At 40.5% G+C, this 18785-nt stretch overlaps 1 protein-coding gene across 4 annotated transcripts in view; it reads right to left on the bottom strand.

The window, feature by feature from the left end:
* The window catches only part of LOC124777024 (nuclear pore complex protein Nup93-like), a 213281-nt gene that overhangs the window by 189186 nt on the left and 5310 nt on the right, over positions 1–18785 (bottom strand). For all 4 annotated transcript variants that reach the window (XM_047252278.1, XM_047252279.1, XM_047252280.1 and 1 more), the window contains 2 exons: positions 12046–12219; positions 10875–11055 (listed from right to left, as the gene is read on the bottom strand). In XM_047252278.1, coding sequence (XP_047108234.1) covers positions 10875–11055; positions 12046–12215 — 351 coding nt within the window. In that variant the 5' untranslated portion in view covers positions 12216–12219. The remainder of the gene's footprint in view (positions 1–10874; positions 11056–12045; positions 12220–18785) is intronic.

Here is an 18785-nt window from a genome sequence, read left to right on the forward strand (position 1 = left end):
AGAGCTGCAAGATTATTCTTTTGTCCCTGAAGTCTATTCCTACAATCTTCAACTATCTGAACAATTTGTTCCAATTAATATTATAAAAATGTTCTCATGTTTATGAAGGCTACCCAGATTGATGAGTCGAGTCTTAAGGATTGCTCTATATTTAATTGTAAATTAAGTACTGCCTCTTGTGCTCCAGAGTTCCTTCAAATCCCAAACTGTTCACATTGTCACAGTCTTCTACTTCCTCCTCCACGCAACAATGGATCATGTCAGTTCGTATTTTTGAGACATGTAATATGAGGCGTTTTGCTTTAGGGCGCAAAGAACAACTGGGGTCATACATGCTCAAGTCGAAACTATAGACCACGAAGACAGAGACGAGTTAAAGAATGACTACACATCAGTCTCAACTGACGTAAGAGGAGACAGCTAAAAACAAGCATGTGGAGAAAGGGCTAAAAAAGACACCATACAGAAAGGGAGGTCCAAAACTAAAAATTAAATGGCCTTCGCCACATTGCTTTGGTGGATAAAAAGTAAAATGCAGTTGACAGCCTGCTCGTCATTTGCTAAAACGGCCGATAACTCAGACAGCAAATCCAAGTGGGAACATAAACTGTTAAAAAATGGGCATTCTGTCAGGAATTGGTGGACAGTTAAAACTTGGGCACAATGTGTACAAGGTGGTGGGGTAGCCCAACTTATCAAAAGACGATTGCTAAAAAGGCAGTGCCCAATATGCAGCCAAGTTAAAATGACCTCATAGCGACAGAAAGGCCAAGAGGAGGTTGTCCAAGCTGCTGGGAGAGCCGTAATAAGCCGGAGCTTATTCCCATAAAGGGAGGACCATTGGCAAGGCCAAAGGGACACCACCTCCTGACAGATGGCAACACAGAGATCATCAGAGGGAATACAGGAACTGGCGGGCTGAGGTACGAGGACTGCAGCCTTGGCAACAGCATCAGCAGCCTCATTTCCTGGCAGACTGACATGACCAGGAACCCACAGAAACATCGCAATGGCTCCACCAAGAGTGAGCAAGTGACAGTTTCCTGGACCTGCTGCACTAAGGGATGGGTGGTGTGCAGCGCACATAGACTTTGAAGGGCGTTGAGTGAGTCGGAGCAGAGGACACAACTGAAAAGGCGGTGTTGCCGGATGTACTCTGTGGCCTGATACAGGGCAAAGAGTTTGGCTGTCAATACCGAGCGGTGGGCTCGAAGCCGATATCGAAAGACATGGGTGCCAATGACGAAGGCACATCTGACCCCCCCCTCCCCTTCTCCGGTCAATCTGAGACCCACTAGTGCATACAAGGTACTATCGCAAAGTTTCATACGAAGGTCGTGAAACTGAAGGTGATAGAGTGAGGCCGGAGTAGTGTCCTTGGGAAGCGAATGAAGGCCAAGGTTAACATGGGCTGGCCGTTTCATGAAGCCAAGGTGGTGAAGGGTTCTCACCCACCAGGAAAGATGCAGGTAGTGTGAAGTTAAGCCGCTGTAGCAAGTGCCGAAAGCAGACTCCAGGCGGTAACAGAGAAGAGGGACGCACCCCACACTGGTGATCAAAGGAATCATTGTAGGAGGTGGCATAGGATGGGTGGCCTTGCATGGCAGACAAACGGCATGCATACCTGCCGAGGAGAAAGTCACGGCAGTAGGGCATTGGTAATTCAGCAGCTTCAGCACACAGACATTCATCCGGGCTAATGTAAAAGGCACCAATGACTAAACAGATGCCACAATGGTGGATAGTGTTGAGAAGGTGTAAGAGAGATGGACGTGCAAATGCATAAACAAAGCATATATAGTCTAGTTTCAAACGGACAAGGGTCTGGTACAAACGGAGGAGGGTGGTTTGATCAGCACCCCCAGGAAGTACCACTGAGGACAAGTAGGACACCGAGGAACCGCGTACAGTGGGCTGCCAGGTAAGACACATGGGAGGATGAAGAAAGTTTCCTATCAAGCATGAGCCCCAGGAATTTCGTAGTTTCAACGAATGGAAGGGCAACACGCCCAAGATGTAAAGATGGTGGGAGAAACCATTTGCGCCGCCAGAAATTCATACAGACAGTTTTTTATGTGGATAAAGGTGTCCAACAAGGCAGAACCCACATGTATCTTGAAAACTCTGTCTTTTAAAACTTCCTGAAGAAAACAGGGCAGGTGGCCAAGGAAGCCCCACATGTAAAGAGTATGGAAGATGCCCGTTCCCCAGCAGGTGTAGGCCTCCTCCAAATAAAAAAAACATGCCCACTGTCTGGAATTTCCACGGAAAACCATTCTTGACATAGGTGGACAAAGTTACTAGATGGTCAACTGCAGAACACCGTGCTCAAAATCCACACTGTGCATTCATCAGTAAATTGCAAGACTCTAGCCACCATACCAGCCAGGCATAAATAATATGTTTCATCACCTTGCAAATGCAGCTGGTAAGAGAGATGGGGCAGTAGCTAGAAGGAGTAATATGAGGCTGATTGTTCTATGCTGTTCACATTTCTTCTTGTTGCTGGTCTTCAAAATGCATATCATGTGTTTCTGCTCAGAATCATTGGTATTTCTCTTTTCACGTCTGTGATGTTTATCATCTGAAATAACATCTCTAACTTCTTCTCTGAGTGACTTCAATAATTTTGTGAAGATGCAAGCAGATGCTGCAGATTTATGCTCTCTCAGTGTTTGTCTTAGTTTAAGGCTTAATTCTCCTCAAGAATTGACTCTTAATTTCTTGATATGCTCATTCTGTATTGCCTTTTATTTTGTTTTCACCTACATATGTTTTGAAATCATACTTAGCCTCTCTACTAACAATATTTCAGTACTGTCTATATAGAGTCCGGCTAGTGACAGGAAAAGTTACATATGGAGGTCTATAAAAGTAACTACAGAACTTGGCTATTGCACCCATCTTCCCAACAGTTCTGGATGACTACATTCCAATCAATTGAATGGAGAAGTTACACCATAACTGGGAAGATGATATTACCAACCATAACATGTCTCAGTTCTTTGCCATGGATTACCAATTGTATAGGTACCCAGTGGATTATCACTTCTTTCGCTTGATGCTGAAGATAGAGGACAGGATGGAATGTGCAGATTCTTCTGCTGTTTACCTGCACTAGATGCATAGTTGCTCTCTAAAGTACTGGAGGAAGTCACTTCGTGTGTCAGATAATGTAGACAGGGACTGAAGGATGACTGGGATAAGTCATCAACCAAGCCTTTGTTGGAAGGGAATCTTTTTGTCCAAGAAATGAGAAACCATTTCCAGAGGTGGAAGAACCAACTGATGGTCAACGGCACAGGACATGGAAAGCAAGGTGAGACCCCTACATCAAAGATACACAGATAGCCCAAGCATCAGCAGTAAGCCATGTCAGTATCTACAGTAAAATTTTTTGGAGCTCAGCTAGTCTCCCAATCTGATCTACAGGCAGGAACTGCAAAAGATACAGACGATGTGAAGGAAAACAGTTCCAATTTTAAAACAACCACCTGGAATGTGAGAATAATGCAGCAAGCTAAGGAATCTAAAACTTTAAACTGAGTGACTGTAAATCAAAATCACTGACATACCCAAGATGAGACGGGTCCAATCACCAAACTTCTGGTCTGGAGGATACAGTCATTCACACCAGAGCCGAGCAACACAAACTGGTAGTGGGAGAAGTTGAAGCGATGTCAAAAACACTGTTCACATTTCAAGTGTGCAGTACGACTCTAGGATAATACTACTCAAACTTGAAGTTAAACCAGAGGATGTTTTAGTAATACAAGTGTACATGACACATTGTCCAAAGAAGAGGATGCAGTAGTGACCAAAATATACGAAGAATTCGGTACGTTGAGATAGATGAAAACCTGATTCTCTGAGGGGACTGGAATGAGAGTGTGGGTGAAGTACCAGAAGAGGGGAAGTAGTGAAAGAGGAGCCCACCAAAGAGGAGTCCACCTGATTGAATTCCACTTGAGGCACAAATAAATTGTTACAAATACACTTCCTTAACATCATAAGCTGAGAACACCTGGAAGGCCCCAGGAGATTTAAGGAGACACCAGGTTCATTACAATTCAGTGAAATCAAGTTTCAGAAACCAAGTTAACGACTGCAGGAGCTATCCAGCTGGAGACAGACAGTGGCTACAGCCTGGTCATGATGAAAAGTTCACTCCGAGTCATAAGTCTAAAGAGAAAGAGAGTGAAAAAGAAATGACCAATAAAAAAAATCTGAAAACTGAAGGACTGACAAAGCATTATGCACATGAAACAGGCAACCTAGCTAAAAATTTCCAGCACAGAGGAGTAAAAGAAGAATGGAAACAAATTAAATCTGATATATACAAAGCAGCAGAAAAAAAAGAGTTAGGAAAACTAAACCAAAAACAAGAGGAGATGGATAACAGCAGATGTCGTTTACCTTACTGAAAACAGAAGACTATGCAAAAATGCAGCTGAAGAACAAGGAAAACCTGAACACAGGAAAGTTAGGAACTTAATCAATAGAGAATCCAGGAAAGCAAAAGAAAGCTTTCTTGGGGAAATGTGCAGAGAGGAAGCAAAAAATATTACAAACTGGTATATCCTACAGAATCGCAAACAAATTTTTTAACACTGCAAGGGGGAAAAAAGGGGGGGGGGGGGGGCAGGTACAGCAGAAAACAAATCGGGGAAAAAGTGCTGTATGGTGAAGAAACTGAAAGAATACACTGAGGAATTCTACAGTAGAGCATTTTTGTCATAGGATGTAATAGGAAAATAGGAAGGCGATGAAGATGACAATGGAGATGATGACATTGTCAAGAAGAATTTAAGTAAGCTCATAAAGACCTAAACAAGAAGAAAGCAATGTATACTGATGATATTCCTGCACAACTAATCAAGAAGGCTGGCAACAGTACGAAAATGATGCTGCTGAGACTAATCAGGTCCACCTAAAACACAAGAAATATACCAAGAGACTTCCTGGAACGTACCATACAGTGGCTAAGCTAATGGATTAATTGTGGGTAGGCTTTTCTTACATCAGAAGATCCATGCACTGAGTCTTCTTGGTAGCAAAGTTATCAATCTTGTTATCTTTAAATTTCTAATAACTTTCCAGTTGTTTAACCAGGTGTTTTTTTTCCCTCTCTCTAAGGCAAATGTGCAGTGAGAACTTAACCCATCATTTATCAACAAAAATAATCAATTTTTGAAAATATAATTTAATTGGATACATCAAAAATCAACTCCCCAAGTGGTGGCAGGAAAACACAAACTTAAAAAAATATTAATTACAGTTCGCAACCCTTTGGAGCCAATAGTTCTTTTTTCTGGCAGAAGGGTTGAAGGGGAAGGAAGAGGGATGAAGGAAAAGGAGTCTTGAGGTTTTGGAAAAACGTGTAGAGTTACGAAAAGCCACCCAGAACCCCAGGTCACGGGAGACTTACCAGATCTGAGGAGAAGGGAAGTCTGATTGTTGGGGAAGGTGGAAGATAGGGTAAAATGAAAGACAGACATTTTCCAAAATGATTCTTATCTAGCAACTCTATAAACTTAATATTCTCAAGTTCCAAAACACGTTTCTATTTGCAGTATCACACTATCTAAGATCTCTCATGATGAGACCTTATGTGTATGGAAGTCATGCTCACTTCCACTTATTTCACTGTGAAATCTGTTGTCACAGCTTTCAATACACGAGGTCACAGTTTATGATTTCATATGCTTTAACAAACTGATGTTGATTTTGATTTAAGAATTCCACATACCAATATCATATGCAATTTTGTTTTTAAGAAGTGCATAGAGATGGACAACATATACAAATATTTCTTTGTAAAGGCAAAGCAGAAAATGAACCGAGTTTTATTAAGAATGCTAAGCAAGCCAGAAGCACTGCTGAATGACTCTGCATCCCTGTCTTTTTCATCTGTGGTGACATTTTGGAAAATGTTTTTCAGCTTGTGGTATTTAAGACATGTTGTCTGAACACATCAAGAACTGAAATTCTGGTGTGTATCACATGTTTGAGGCAATCTCAATCCTTTATTTTCTAGAGTTGTGTTCTCTTTGAGGGCTTGCTAAAAGACATGAATGGAATGTTAGAAGATTGCAAATGGAAAGCCTAACTGCTTTGATATTTTTAGAACAATGTAACAGCACTAGATTAAGTTTATGAGTATAACAGTGTGAAAATATAGCTCACACACATTTTTGTTTAAGAAATTTTTGACACCTCCATGTTTATGTGCCATTACTGAGGCTCCATCATATGTTTGGCTCATTATTTTGTCATAAACTCCCCAATCGAAGTGCACGAAGTACAATTTCTGAAAAATCCTGAGCAGCGTTGTCACCAGAAGTATTGTGAAAGCCAATGAATCTTTCCATTGAACCATCTTGTGTACAAAACCTGAGAATAATACTCATTTGTCACTTACAAGACATATCCAGGGTTTCATCCGCTTTTACTCCAACAAAGTCACATGACTAATTCTTCTCTAATGGGATCATTAATGATCTTGGTAACCAGTACAATTAATTCGTTTTGAATTGTGCTTGGTGTTCCTCTGAAACCAAACGTGTTCTCCAAGTGATCACAAATAAACTGTTCTTGTCTAGACAAAAGTTCCAATAGTTCAAGGTAATTCCCTTTGTTGTTGGAAATTTCATCTTCAGTGTCCTTTGAATACAAGCTCTTCCTTGCCCAAGAAACAAACAACATGAATAAGTTCTCGGTTACAAATCTATTTTGTTTCACAATTGCTTTATGTTTTATGGCTAGAAGTTTGGCTCTTTCAGAAATTGAAATGTTCAATTTGTCCATGACCCAACCACTGAAAACACTCTTGATCCTCAAGGTGCCTTCTTGAGTTCTGGTTTTTTTCTGTCAAAATTTTTTGTCTCTCATACTCCAAAAGCCGACATCCATTCTTTTTCCAATCCCAGATCCATCAAACAAAACACATATGTATCAAAGCAATTTATTTGTCACAGAGCAACCTTAAAGCCAATGATACATTTTATACTAACAAAATTGAAATGTTATGTTTTGTTTCTCCATCATCTATTTTAAAGTCTTGAAATTAGTTTGTTACCTAATTCGTGAAATAAAGACAAGTGTTCCATTTGCTCAAGCCATAATATACTCAGTTAATTATATGCACTCATGAATTATACTACTAAAACAAGTTTTATTAAACCAGGACTCAACAGCACACAAAATAACACTCAATTTTGCAGTTGAGGCAAGCCTCACGGCCACGCCCTGTAACATATGTGACTGCGGCTGCTGCATGGAAACAAGAGGCTGTTTTTAGAAGCCTCGAGTGAAATGTTAAACTGGATGGGATGCACGTATTCATCACACTGTTCTACACAAACTCTAATTTTAAGTTTTCTTCAAATTTTTGGATAGGCTAAGCCTCAAAAAGGCAGCAGCCACAAATGGGAAGGTGCCAAACCTTAAGTCTAATACCATATGCATAAAAAAACTATCATAAGAATAATTCTGAGGAGAGGAGAAAAGATGGTGGAGGATATGCTGAGTGAAGATCAGTTTGGATTCAAGAGGGGATTAGCAACAAGAGATGCAATTTTGACACTGAGGCCTCTTATTGGAAAGCAACTCCATGAAAATAAACCCACTTGCCTTCGTAGGCCTGGAAAAGGCAATTGATAATGTAATCTAGCAAGAGATATTCAGGGTGCTGTAGGAAGCACTTCTAAAATACAAAGACACTGATACTCAGCTTCTAAAAGAACAAAGTCACTATGATTAGTAATTTTCATAAGGAACAAGAAGCAAAAATTAGAAAAGGTGTGAGACAAGTATGTGCTCGCTCTCCTTTTATATTCAACACTTACATCAAGGAGGCTAGATGGTAAGTTCACGAAACAACTGCAAAGGGAATCAAGATTAATGGGTGTAAGCTAGACAAGTTGTGTTATGCAGATAATACTGCTGTTGTCATGGAGATGAAAAACGATCCAGAGAAGGTCCCCAGCACACCAGAAAGGATTTTCTGAATTCAGTATGGTATGAGAATGAGCAAGGGGGAAGGCTAAAATCATGGTAAGCAGCACTGGAGAATAACATGACTCTCTGAGAATGAGAAATGGAAAAGAGGATTTGTCTATTTGGGAAGCATGATCAGAAGTGGTGGTACAATCCACAAAGAACAGTTTTATGAATACATGCATCCCATCCAGTTTAACATTTCACTGGAGGCTGTTTTTAGAAGCCTCCAGTGAAATGTTAAACTGGATGGGATGCATGTATTCATCACACTGTTCTACACAAACTCTAATGCTGCTGCATGGAAACAAGAGGCTGTTTTTAGAAGCCTCCAGTGAAATGTTAATTTGGCCATCAGTAAAACAAGAGAATCTCTGGAGATTTGGAGCAACAAAAGGATGATAAAGAGGAGCTGGAGGGATTGAGTTACCATGAGGAGGGGCTGAGATGAGTATAGGAAATCAGATCTCTCTGGAGGCACATCCAAACAAGAGGAGAAAATTGTAGAACACATTCTAAGACACAATAACATCATTAGAACAATAGCGGAAAGAGTTACTGGGGGAAGGAATTGCCAGGGATGACTTAGAGGGTGATACATGCAACACATTACATGTGATGTGCAACCCAATATCACAGCTGAACACTAAGGAAAAAGCAGTGTTGTCTCCTCTTTGTATCCCAAAAAACTCTTGGGCATCCTGAGTGGCAGTAACATCCACCCCTGAGCAAGGACTAGAATCTTGTTCCACATCTGATGCCATTACATCTTGCACAGCACAGATCCCAAATAACTGTATGGCACTCATGAGGCTCACAAAAGCCATTCTCATGTTGAGTTGAACAAACTTATAAAATGCAAATAAATGTGAATCAGATAAGAAGCTACACACTGAATGCAACACGAGTTGCAACTGGATGGGCAATGATGACCCACCAGTCTCAATGCACAATCTGGCAATGGTACTCGTGCTGGTGGTGCAGACTGTATCCAGCCTAATGCCGAAATGATGAAAACTATCAGTGGCATTTTGATGTGTAGATTTTGCTGATACCCTTGCAACCTGTAATGAAACTGTATTGCACAAAGACTTAATAAAACTGGAGGTGTCCAATAGCAGCTCCCAAGGCCTTTGAAGATAAGTCCTTGACTGGTGGAAGCCTGAAACTGATATGGTACATCCATTCCTCCAATCTCTTTATGATCACTTGCAGTTTCTGCTTGCTGTTGTAGGGCAGAAGAGGAACAAAAATTTCTTCATTGGCCATGAATAGAGACGACTGTACAGGTTTCCTGATCACAATAGTAACAAAAGCCTGTTCCATAGCCACCTCCAGCAGGGTCACATTATCAATGGTGGTGTGACATCAAATGAATCCATACTGGATGTGACTACACATTAGTCTGGATTTGAGTACCTAGACTAATGGTGATTTGCCATTCACTCCAAGGTCCTTCCTATTCAGCTAATAAGGACACTGCTATGGCAAGTAATAACATCCTTCATGTTTCAGAAGGGATGCAGGATCAGCCATTTTAATAAATTAGGAACGTGTCCCATATCCTAATTAAATTGAAGAGGATGACAAAGATTTATTTCTCTTCCACTGTAAGGTACAGCAACATGATATTTGGAGAAAACTGTTACTCATTATGCTGTAGCAGGGCATCTTCCATCTAATCACGTTGGTGGTAGCCTTCAATTTAATGCAAATTTTGCGGAATGGTTTATAATGGTTCATGAAATTTAGAACTCTCACCAAAACCTCTTCTTACTATCCTTTATTTAAACTTCAATACTCTACAAGCTGCAAGAATAACATTGGTTAGCTATGAACCACTGAAGAGCTGCATGTCAGCCATTGATTGCACAGTAGGACTCTTCACTCCAATGAATATAGAGTCTTCATAGGTGCCTTAGGACTTTGGAATGCATGTTGATGTATCACATTCTAGCCCCTTCTGGATGCTGGATCAGTGTGGTAACACAGAGAAGAGGAGCAGGAGCAGTAGATTAATGTATAACATCCCATCAACAACGAGGTCATTTGAGACTGAGCACAAGCTCGGATTACGGAAGGAAATCGGCCATGCACTTTCAAAGGAACAATCCCGGCATTTGCCTGTAGCGATTAAGGAAATCACAGAAAACCTAAATCAGGATGGCCGGACGCGGGTTTGAACAGTCATCCTCCCGAGTGCGCTAACCACTGCGCCACAGCGCTCGATGATAACACAGCCATTTAATGTTACAATGGCACTGATTGACTTGAAAACTGTATCCAGGTTGAGAAGTGTTCACTTCAGTGCATATCATTTGTCTTTTCCAATGGGCAATGGCAGTCATGGTAGGAGAGGGTATTGAGGGATCTGCATTGAAGAACAATCAGTTGGACAATGAACTGTAGCAGTGCTGAACTGCATGACCAGTCCCACATTCAGGAGAGAGATTTATTTTCTCCATATGAGGCTGCTAATTGCTCTATCCTAAGGGAATGTGGTTGAGAAGACAAATAACACATTTTTTGTGCATTAAAATAAAAAAAAGGTAAGTAAGTTGTGTGATGATATTTTTGAGGCTGCCCTCATCTAGAACGGGCCCATAAACAGGGATAAGGGCAAGGAAGTGGGAAGACGACAAGGAACTGGGAAGTGTGGAACAGGGAGATGGGTGGTACGTGGAGGGAGGGAGGGAGGGAGAAAGAGGTGGAGGGAAGGAGGGAGGAGGGAGGGAGAAATAGGTGGAAGGGACGTTTCACTGATCACAAAATAACACAAAACAAGGACAGATTTGTTCAGTAAGATAAACAATCTTTTCTGGCAACACACTGGAATCAACAGACCAACAAAAGAAGTATCTAATTTTTGTACTTACAGCTTTATTACTTTCTTCTATTGTCGTTAAAATTGCATTTTCTAAAGTATTCTTAAGGTATGTGTGTATATCTGGTTCTTCATCAATTTCTATTGGTTCAGCTGTTGTTTTGGAACTCAAAGTTTCAAGCTTTTGTGTTATTTTAGGCAAGTTCACACCCTTTGAACCCAACAGTAAGTGTCTGAAAACAAAACAGATTGAGTACAACACTTTGTATGAACAGCAAACTGCTATTAGGAAAGTGAAAGAAGAACAGAGATCTCAGAAAGATAGGACATTTCATGAGTCAAAAACTGTAATATAGATATATAGAAATATCAGTGAAGACCCCTAATAAATTACAAGACAGAATTTCTAGACGCTGCTTCTCTTCAGGATTTGTTGTTGTGGCCTAGAAGGATTGCAGTAACTAATTAAAACAGTAACCAGCCAAAAGTACGGCTTACAATGATTTATGTGCGTCACACCATGCCTGGTTTCAGGTTTCTTACCATCCACCTTTGGACAATTGTTACTAGCTTCATTGTTTTCTTGCTGGGCCCTCGTTTCATATTCTTTATTGGTTTGCTGCACTAGGATAGACAGGAGTTCTTTGTCCACCATTTGGTAAAATTTACTATATATTTAGTTCTTTTGACCTCTATTAAAATATTTAAGAAAGACTTTTAAATTATTAAAACATGAAATGTGTGTGTTGAAATCACCCTGCGTTTTTTATATTAATTTTAAAATCTACACATTAGTGGAAATGTGCTATGTGAGTGCTGTTCAATTCACTGGAAAACACTTTACATCACACCAGTTCCCATTTACTGGCAGCATACACAATAAACATTTACAAAGTGTGGTCCAGCTCCACATCAGTAACAAACAGTATTTTCGAAGCTGTTACCACAGTAAAGATGTTAGATTATGGATGCTGTGACAGTGTATGGGTGACAATTAACATTTCTTGAATGCATGTAATATTCTCATTACCTGGCTAAGTAAGCTTAATGCTATTATGTTGAAAATTTACATTTTCAGAAACATGGCTGTAATATACATATACTGTGATTTGAAGTAATACCATCAGATAAATATGCATGATCAAATGGTATTTTTACCTTGCTTTTATATCTTTGTTAACACTTAAACAGATTCAAAATCAATAACCTGACAAACAACTTACGCCTGAATGTCCTGTGCTCCATTCTGTGCAACACGGGACCACAATTCTGTAGATGCATCCAAAACCTGCCGTAATGACCTATCCACTTTTGGCAGCTCTCCTGTGCCATCAACCTGAGCTGCCAGTTGCTCCGCCGCGTGGAGTAAATCATTGAAATCTGATTCTGACATGATGCTGAAAGCCAAAGAAGAAATTACATAACCAAACAATGTTCAAAACAGTTTTAACAATTTCACTGCGAAATAAACAATACTAAAACTGTAAAATATTTGTCACCTTTTACTGAAAAGAAGTGTGATAATACAAAAGAACGTTTTACTTTATTACAAAGAAGCAAGTGTACTACCGCTACGAATGTATACATCAACAGAAAAATATTAAATCTCATATTTAACACATAGCACTGAGATGGAAATAGGTATGATAATTTGACAAAATGACGATGGATTCTGGATCCACTCTCTAGGTGTTGGTCAAGAATTACTGAGAGAAAGAAGACTGTGGATGCAGGGCACTAAACATTATGGTCAATGAACCATTCTCGTGGGGGAGGGGGACATGCAAGGCTGTTCCCACAAGCGGAGTAGATTATAAAGCCTTAGTCTGCCTCCCCTCCCCAACACTTTTGGGATGAGGTCCGACAGTTCATAAAATTACCAAACTCTTGTAACATTGATGTCAGTGATGGCAAGGGTGGGGGGCAGATCTCCAGCCAAACTGAGGGCTCCCTGATGTTAGTGTGTATGACATGTGTAGCCAAAATATGCTGAACTGAAAGTGGCACACCACAAACTTCACAGAATGGTGATCCTCCTGACATAGGAGGAAACTGTATGTTAAAGGGGAACTCGGAACAGAAGAGAAATCTTGTACTGTGATGCCTGTGAATTCAGCCCCGCGCTGCCATAATGCCATATAACTCTGCACTGTAATTGCAAGTTCTTCCTGAACGCACACTTTGAAATCCAATCAGGGAAAACAAATAACCAACTGAGGGCATTCTCTAGCCGGGATCCATCCACATAACCAACGATAACACTGCCATATGTACTTAAAATGGAACAAAACAGAGCTGTAAAAACATACTCTAGAGTACAAGTGTTTTTTTTTTTTTTTTTTTTTTTTTTTGGACTGCCGCACTAAATACCAAAGACTGAGGCAACACTGAGATTTTCAGGTCCTTTCAAGCCACAAGGAGGCAGTGCCAAATGCCGAGTAGGGGTTCACCAGTCCCTGCGCACAGACTCTGAACTGGATGGTCTAAAATGTTGCAGCCAATATCTAAATGCTGTCATGGTGGAAAGCGTCTAACATCTTGTGGTAGGAAACACAGGCTGATCCATAAACCATGCTACTGTAATCTGTGATCAGACAAATGCACCATAAAACTACAAGAGGTGGTACCTGTCAGCTCCCCTTGCCTTTCCGCTGAGGCTTTTCAAAATATTCAATTATTTGAAGCCCTTGTTTACAGGTCTTTCAGGTATGGGTGCCAGGTTAATTTCCAGCCAAGTAACAGACCCAAGAAATGCACAGTGTGCACAGTGCCCTTAAAATTAAAATATTGTCCCCCCCCCCCCCCCCCCCCCCACTGTGAGCTCTAGTGAGTTAAAACTTAGACAGGCATGACTGAAATTGACACACACAGTCTTCTCTGGTGAGAATCTAAATCTAGCTTTATTAGTCCAAACTTCCAACCTCCTGAGGGTCAGTTGCAGTTGCCATTGTAAGATCAGATGATAAGCATAAAATTACAAAGTCATCCACACACAAAAAGCATTTAACAGAGCTCCTGACTGTAGAGGTGCCACTGATAGCAATTGCAAGCAGTGTGACACTGTGTATACTGCCTTGGAGGACTCCACTCTCCTGGACACAGTAATCTAACAAGGCACCACCAACAAAATATTGAAAGCACTGGTCCTTGAAGAAGGTTTGGATAAGAAGTGGCAGACATCCTTATAGTCTCCATAGGTGAAGTTGGAGAAGGATGTTTTATTATCAAGTGGTATTGTATGCTTTCGAAATGGTTTCAGTGTAAGAAGTAGTCCTGTATTGCCATCACCAGTAGAATTAAGTTGTCAAGGGCTGAACAGTAGTGCCTGAAACCGCACTGAGTGTGGCAAAGTTGTCCTCGGGATTTGAGGTGCCAGTTGATCATGCGCTCTAGAGTCTTACCCATACAACTGGTATGGCCCACACTTCAGTAAATGTTAGGGTCAGTACAATCCTTAACTGGTATCCATATTGGAATTAAGATTGCCTCCTTCCAAATCATGGGGTACTGTCCATCAAACCAGATCTGGGTAAAACAAGACAGGAGCTTGCCTTTGGCTGCAGGGCGCAGATGATGGAGCACAGCATAATGAATATGCAAGTCTCAAAGCAGTGTCTCTGGCCACACACAGCCGACTGCAATTTCCACACGGATAATGGAAGATTGAACACCACCCCACTACATGAGTAGAGGGGATGGCTTAGTGGGCTTCTGATGGTGTGCAGTGGTGTGTGGGTGAGATTCAAAATTCGTCGCAGACGGGTTCCAATGATTTGGGTTCAAGTGTAGCTTTTCACCCCCATAGGTACACTGGAAAATGCATGTACTCTTACTTGAATCTGTGGTCTGAGATTGTGTGGAGGCATCACACTTATAATCTGATTAAAATTACTTGATAGTTGGCACTTCACACGCTGAAGGAATCTTCCTCCAGTCCGAGTGCTCAATGTCATGCCCAAATTGTTCACCATTGACAAACTTCCACAACAAGTAGTCATTTCACTTCCAATTCCTTATCTGGCTTTTTTTCTTCTTCTTGTGTTTGGGTCTCAAATCCTGGGTCCGCCATCACACACACACACACATCCAGACAACACACACAAAATAATGGCATCGAAATAATGCACATTTCGTACATACCAATAGCCAAACACTACTGCATTCTTTAGCACAAGATACAAAGCTGTCAAGCTCTTGACTTGACATATTCAATTATTGTCACCACATATTCAGCCATCACCATCATCATAAAAGAGATCAGCTTGTAGTGGTAAACATCATGTGACGTAACCTTAAAGTGAACTTTTTGAAAACAACAACAAATGATAGCTGCAATTCATTCTAGACATAAATAAGTGTAACAGTTTAATGCAAAGGGATTCTGTAGCACAGTGGTAAAGTTGCAGTTTGAGATGGAGAAGGTTGTGGGGTTGAATCAAGTTGGGTGACAATATTTTTATATATATATATATATCTTTATTAAAATGACTGATTAATATTATTATTATTTTCAATTAATTAATTTTAATATAATGTTTTTATTTTTAATCTTTATCGCATCATTTTCATCATCATATTCGCTTTCTTATTTGCCCTTAGTTTTCTTCCTATCATTGTTCATCCGTGTGGGATCTGCCTGTGGCACCTGTTTACCTGTATGTGAGTCCCAACCAGGAGTGCTCACAACTCAGTATCGCATCAGCTCACGTAGCAAATGTGAGGTGTTACAGTTCACTTTTAGTGCTGGAATTTTTTTTGTCTAGAGTTTGCTAGCACAGTTCAGCTTCAATCACATCATGCAAAGCGAGTGTGATTAATAGTTCTGCTACAGGTTGCTGACTGCCGTTTTCTCAGACACATTGCACTTCTCAGACACATTGCACATCAAGAGGCTGTGATTACATTAGAACACGAGTGTAAATTCTGGGCTACAAAATGCGTTGGCTGCCACAGTTCAGTCGTTGGTCATTTAAAGTCCGTTGTGGACAAAGCACCTCACATTCCTGCTATACCTTTTGGCAGCAGCTTCCAAAATTGCTCAGCATTACATGAACAGCATTGCAGCAATTGTGAAGTTATCTGCCATATTTGTGTGTCACCTTTAACTGAGTGGTATCTGATGTGGCAACACTGCAGCACCAGGTGGCAGATGTCAACTATGAAGTACTTTTAATAGCACATCTTGAGGTTGAGTATTCTTTTACATAGTTGTGTACCTTCCTCACGGTCCAAGTAATGAAGCCCAGGGGCTTCATTTTCCAAAAACTGCTGTGCTTAACAGTAGACTCTCATGTAAACAAACAGTTTATGGTACAAGAGGTATGCTGATGACACTAGCCAGTCCCCGGCTCATGAAACCCAGTTTTACCTTACCCATACCCAAAAATTGCTGGCAGAGTTCCCTGCAAAAAACACAGCCATCCCCTTCATAAGTTGGCAGACAAATTTTGTCAGGCTTCTCCACTGAGGGCTGTCGGCAGACTTGAATGAACCTACCAGTAGCTCTGCTACCACTGGCACAGCCCTCAGCGTCATTGACACACTCAACCCCCTATCACCTGACACTAAAAGTGCCTACTATAGAAGAAACTTTTAATTTACTACATATCATTCATTATCTTGTTAATTCTGTATTTGCTGCCATCTCACTGCTACATTTTTGCCAAAGCCGTGCATGTGAGACTGGTGTGAGTGAGAGGACAATGTTAGACTAGTATTCATTTTGTAGGGAAGTTTGTTCCGAATATATTAAGTACAGGAGTGAGTTGAGTGGGCCTGGGGTGGTGGTTGAGGTTGACGAGTCGCAGTCTGGGAAGAGGAAATATGGGAGGGGTAGGTCTCCAGTTGGTTTATGGGTGTGGGGGGGCCATTGTTTCTGGGGGGTGGGTATTCAGAGTGTGTTTTCCGGGTTTTGGAGGAGTGTACAAAGAGGGAATTGGTGGGGTTAATTGAGGAGTACAGTAGTTCCTGATGCTTTTTTTCCTTATAGGGGGTGGGCCAGAGGGGTTATGATCATTTAGTTGTCAACCATAGTTTATAATTCAAGAATTACAAGATTGGAGATTGCACTAATACAATAGAGGTGTTTTGGGGGGGCATTTAAGTCAGTTATTGGGAGGGGGAAGAGCGCACTTCTAACCTTCAATCTCATTTGGATGAGTATTGCCGGTGAGCGAGCTCCCCTGAGAACTATTGCATTTTTCGCCCCCCCCCTTTTTTTTGGGCTATTAGTAAAATGTATAGGCCGAGGGTGGTAAGTTACGGTTGTTTTGTGAGGGTGGGGGGCTGCGGCTCGGGCGGGGGGGTTGTTCTATGATTGATTATGTTGCGAAGGATCTGATTTGTTGCAGTTGTTTTTGAGTTGTAGTGTGTGATCAAGTTTCATTTATTTTTTGATGTGTGTGTGTGTGTGTGTGTGTGTGTGTGTGTGTGTGTGTGTGTGTGTGTGTGGTGGATGACCTAGTGCGTAGCACCGAACTTTTTTGTGGTAAGTAGTCGTTTTTTTGGGTGTATTGTTTGCGTGTTATGATGTTTGGTGGGGTTTTTATGTGTTGTTGGGTCGGTGTTATTTACTGCATTTGTTGGTGGTTGACATTCTGGTATTGGCACTTGTGGTTGATTTCTGTATCTTAGGGGACGTGCTCAATTTCAATGTTTTTGGTATCGTCAGTTTTATTTGAGCCATACAGTTCATGGGAAGTGTCCGATTTCAATTTTTGTCATGGAAGGGTGTGTTTTGGTATTGTGAGCTGCTTTTGGCCTCCATATGTCAAGGGAAGTGTTTGATTCCAATTTTTGTTGGTTTTGTGGTATCAATAGTTGTGGAGATATCGTTATTTTTGGAGTTGTCGGTTTTTCTTTTGTGTTACTGACAATTGTGGTTGAGCTATGTAGGTGAAGGGAAGTGACCAATTCCTGAGGATATTGTGAGTGTAGTGGAATTTGGGAATTTTGTGTTGTCATTTTGTCGTCATTTTGTTTGGTTTGGGATTGTTGTGTGTGTTTGTATGTGTTTATATTTAGTTTATCCCCACCCAAAAACACCCAAATTCCTGTGCTGGTCCCATTAGTTTAGTTATATTTTTGGAGAAAGATGTGTTTGTTGTTGTGTTTACGCAATGACGTCATAGGCACCATATTGGAGATGATGGCAGTGGTCGTTTCCGCCACACTGGTGACATCACTGGTCAAACAGATGGGTGGAATTTTCTCATATTGATGACTTTCATTGAGATGAAGTATTTTACAGGGGATATTTATGGAGCAGCTCAGCCTCTTACTTTACGATATCCGAAAGACCAAGAATAACAGTGTTCCAGTGAATCAATTGCCAATAACTGGTAACAGATACACCGTATTAACAAATATATTAAAACTTATTTTATATGTTTGTTTATATGTAACACGAAATGTACATATAAAATTTAACATGTGAGCTACGTCTTTCAATTCCAAGTGACGCAGCACAATGACAATACTTGACAGTATGCATATGATACTGAGAGGTTAGATTTGATCAACTCTGTTATAAAGCACAAAATATCAAATAATTTTAGTCAGATTAGTTAGTCACAGATACCAAAATCACACAGGTTGTAGCATTGGAGAATAGTAATATATGGGATTATCCCATATTATGATTAGACTAGATGTTAATTCTAGAATGCTATCGGCAGTTGCATTGATTGCAGTTAAAAAAAAAAAAAAAAAAAAAAAAAAAAAAAAAAAAAAAAAAAAAAAAAAAAAAAAAAAAAAAAACCCCCTCTTTAGTAGAATATATTCTCTCTCTCTGACAAGCCCCATTTGCTAATTTCTTTGGATTTCCCACACCATACTCAACAGAATGTAATACCATTTATGAACTTTTTTAACAGTAAAAAAGAAATTTCTAAAATGAAGTTACAGTGTACTGCACGATGCATGGTGGGAGGTGGCTGACCATTTTTGTATTACATATTGAGAG

The sequence above is a fragment of the Schistocerca piceifrons genome, chromosome 2 (assembly GCF_021461385.2).
Source record: "Schistocerca piceifrons isolate TAMUIC-IGC-003096 chromosome 2, iqSchPice1.1, whole genome shotgun sequence".
NCBI lineage: Eukaryota > Metazoa > Arthropoda > Insecta > Orthoptera > Acrididae > Schistocerca > Schistocerca piceifrons.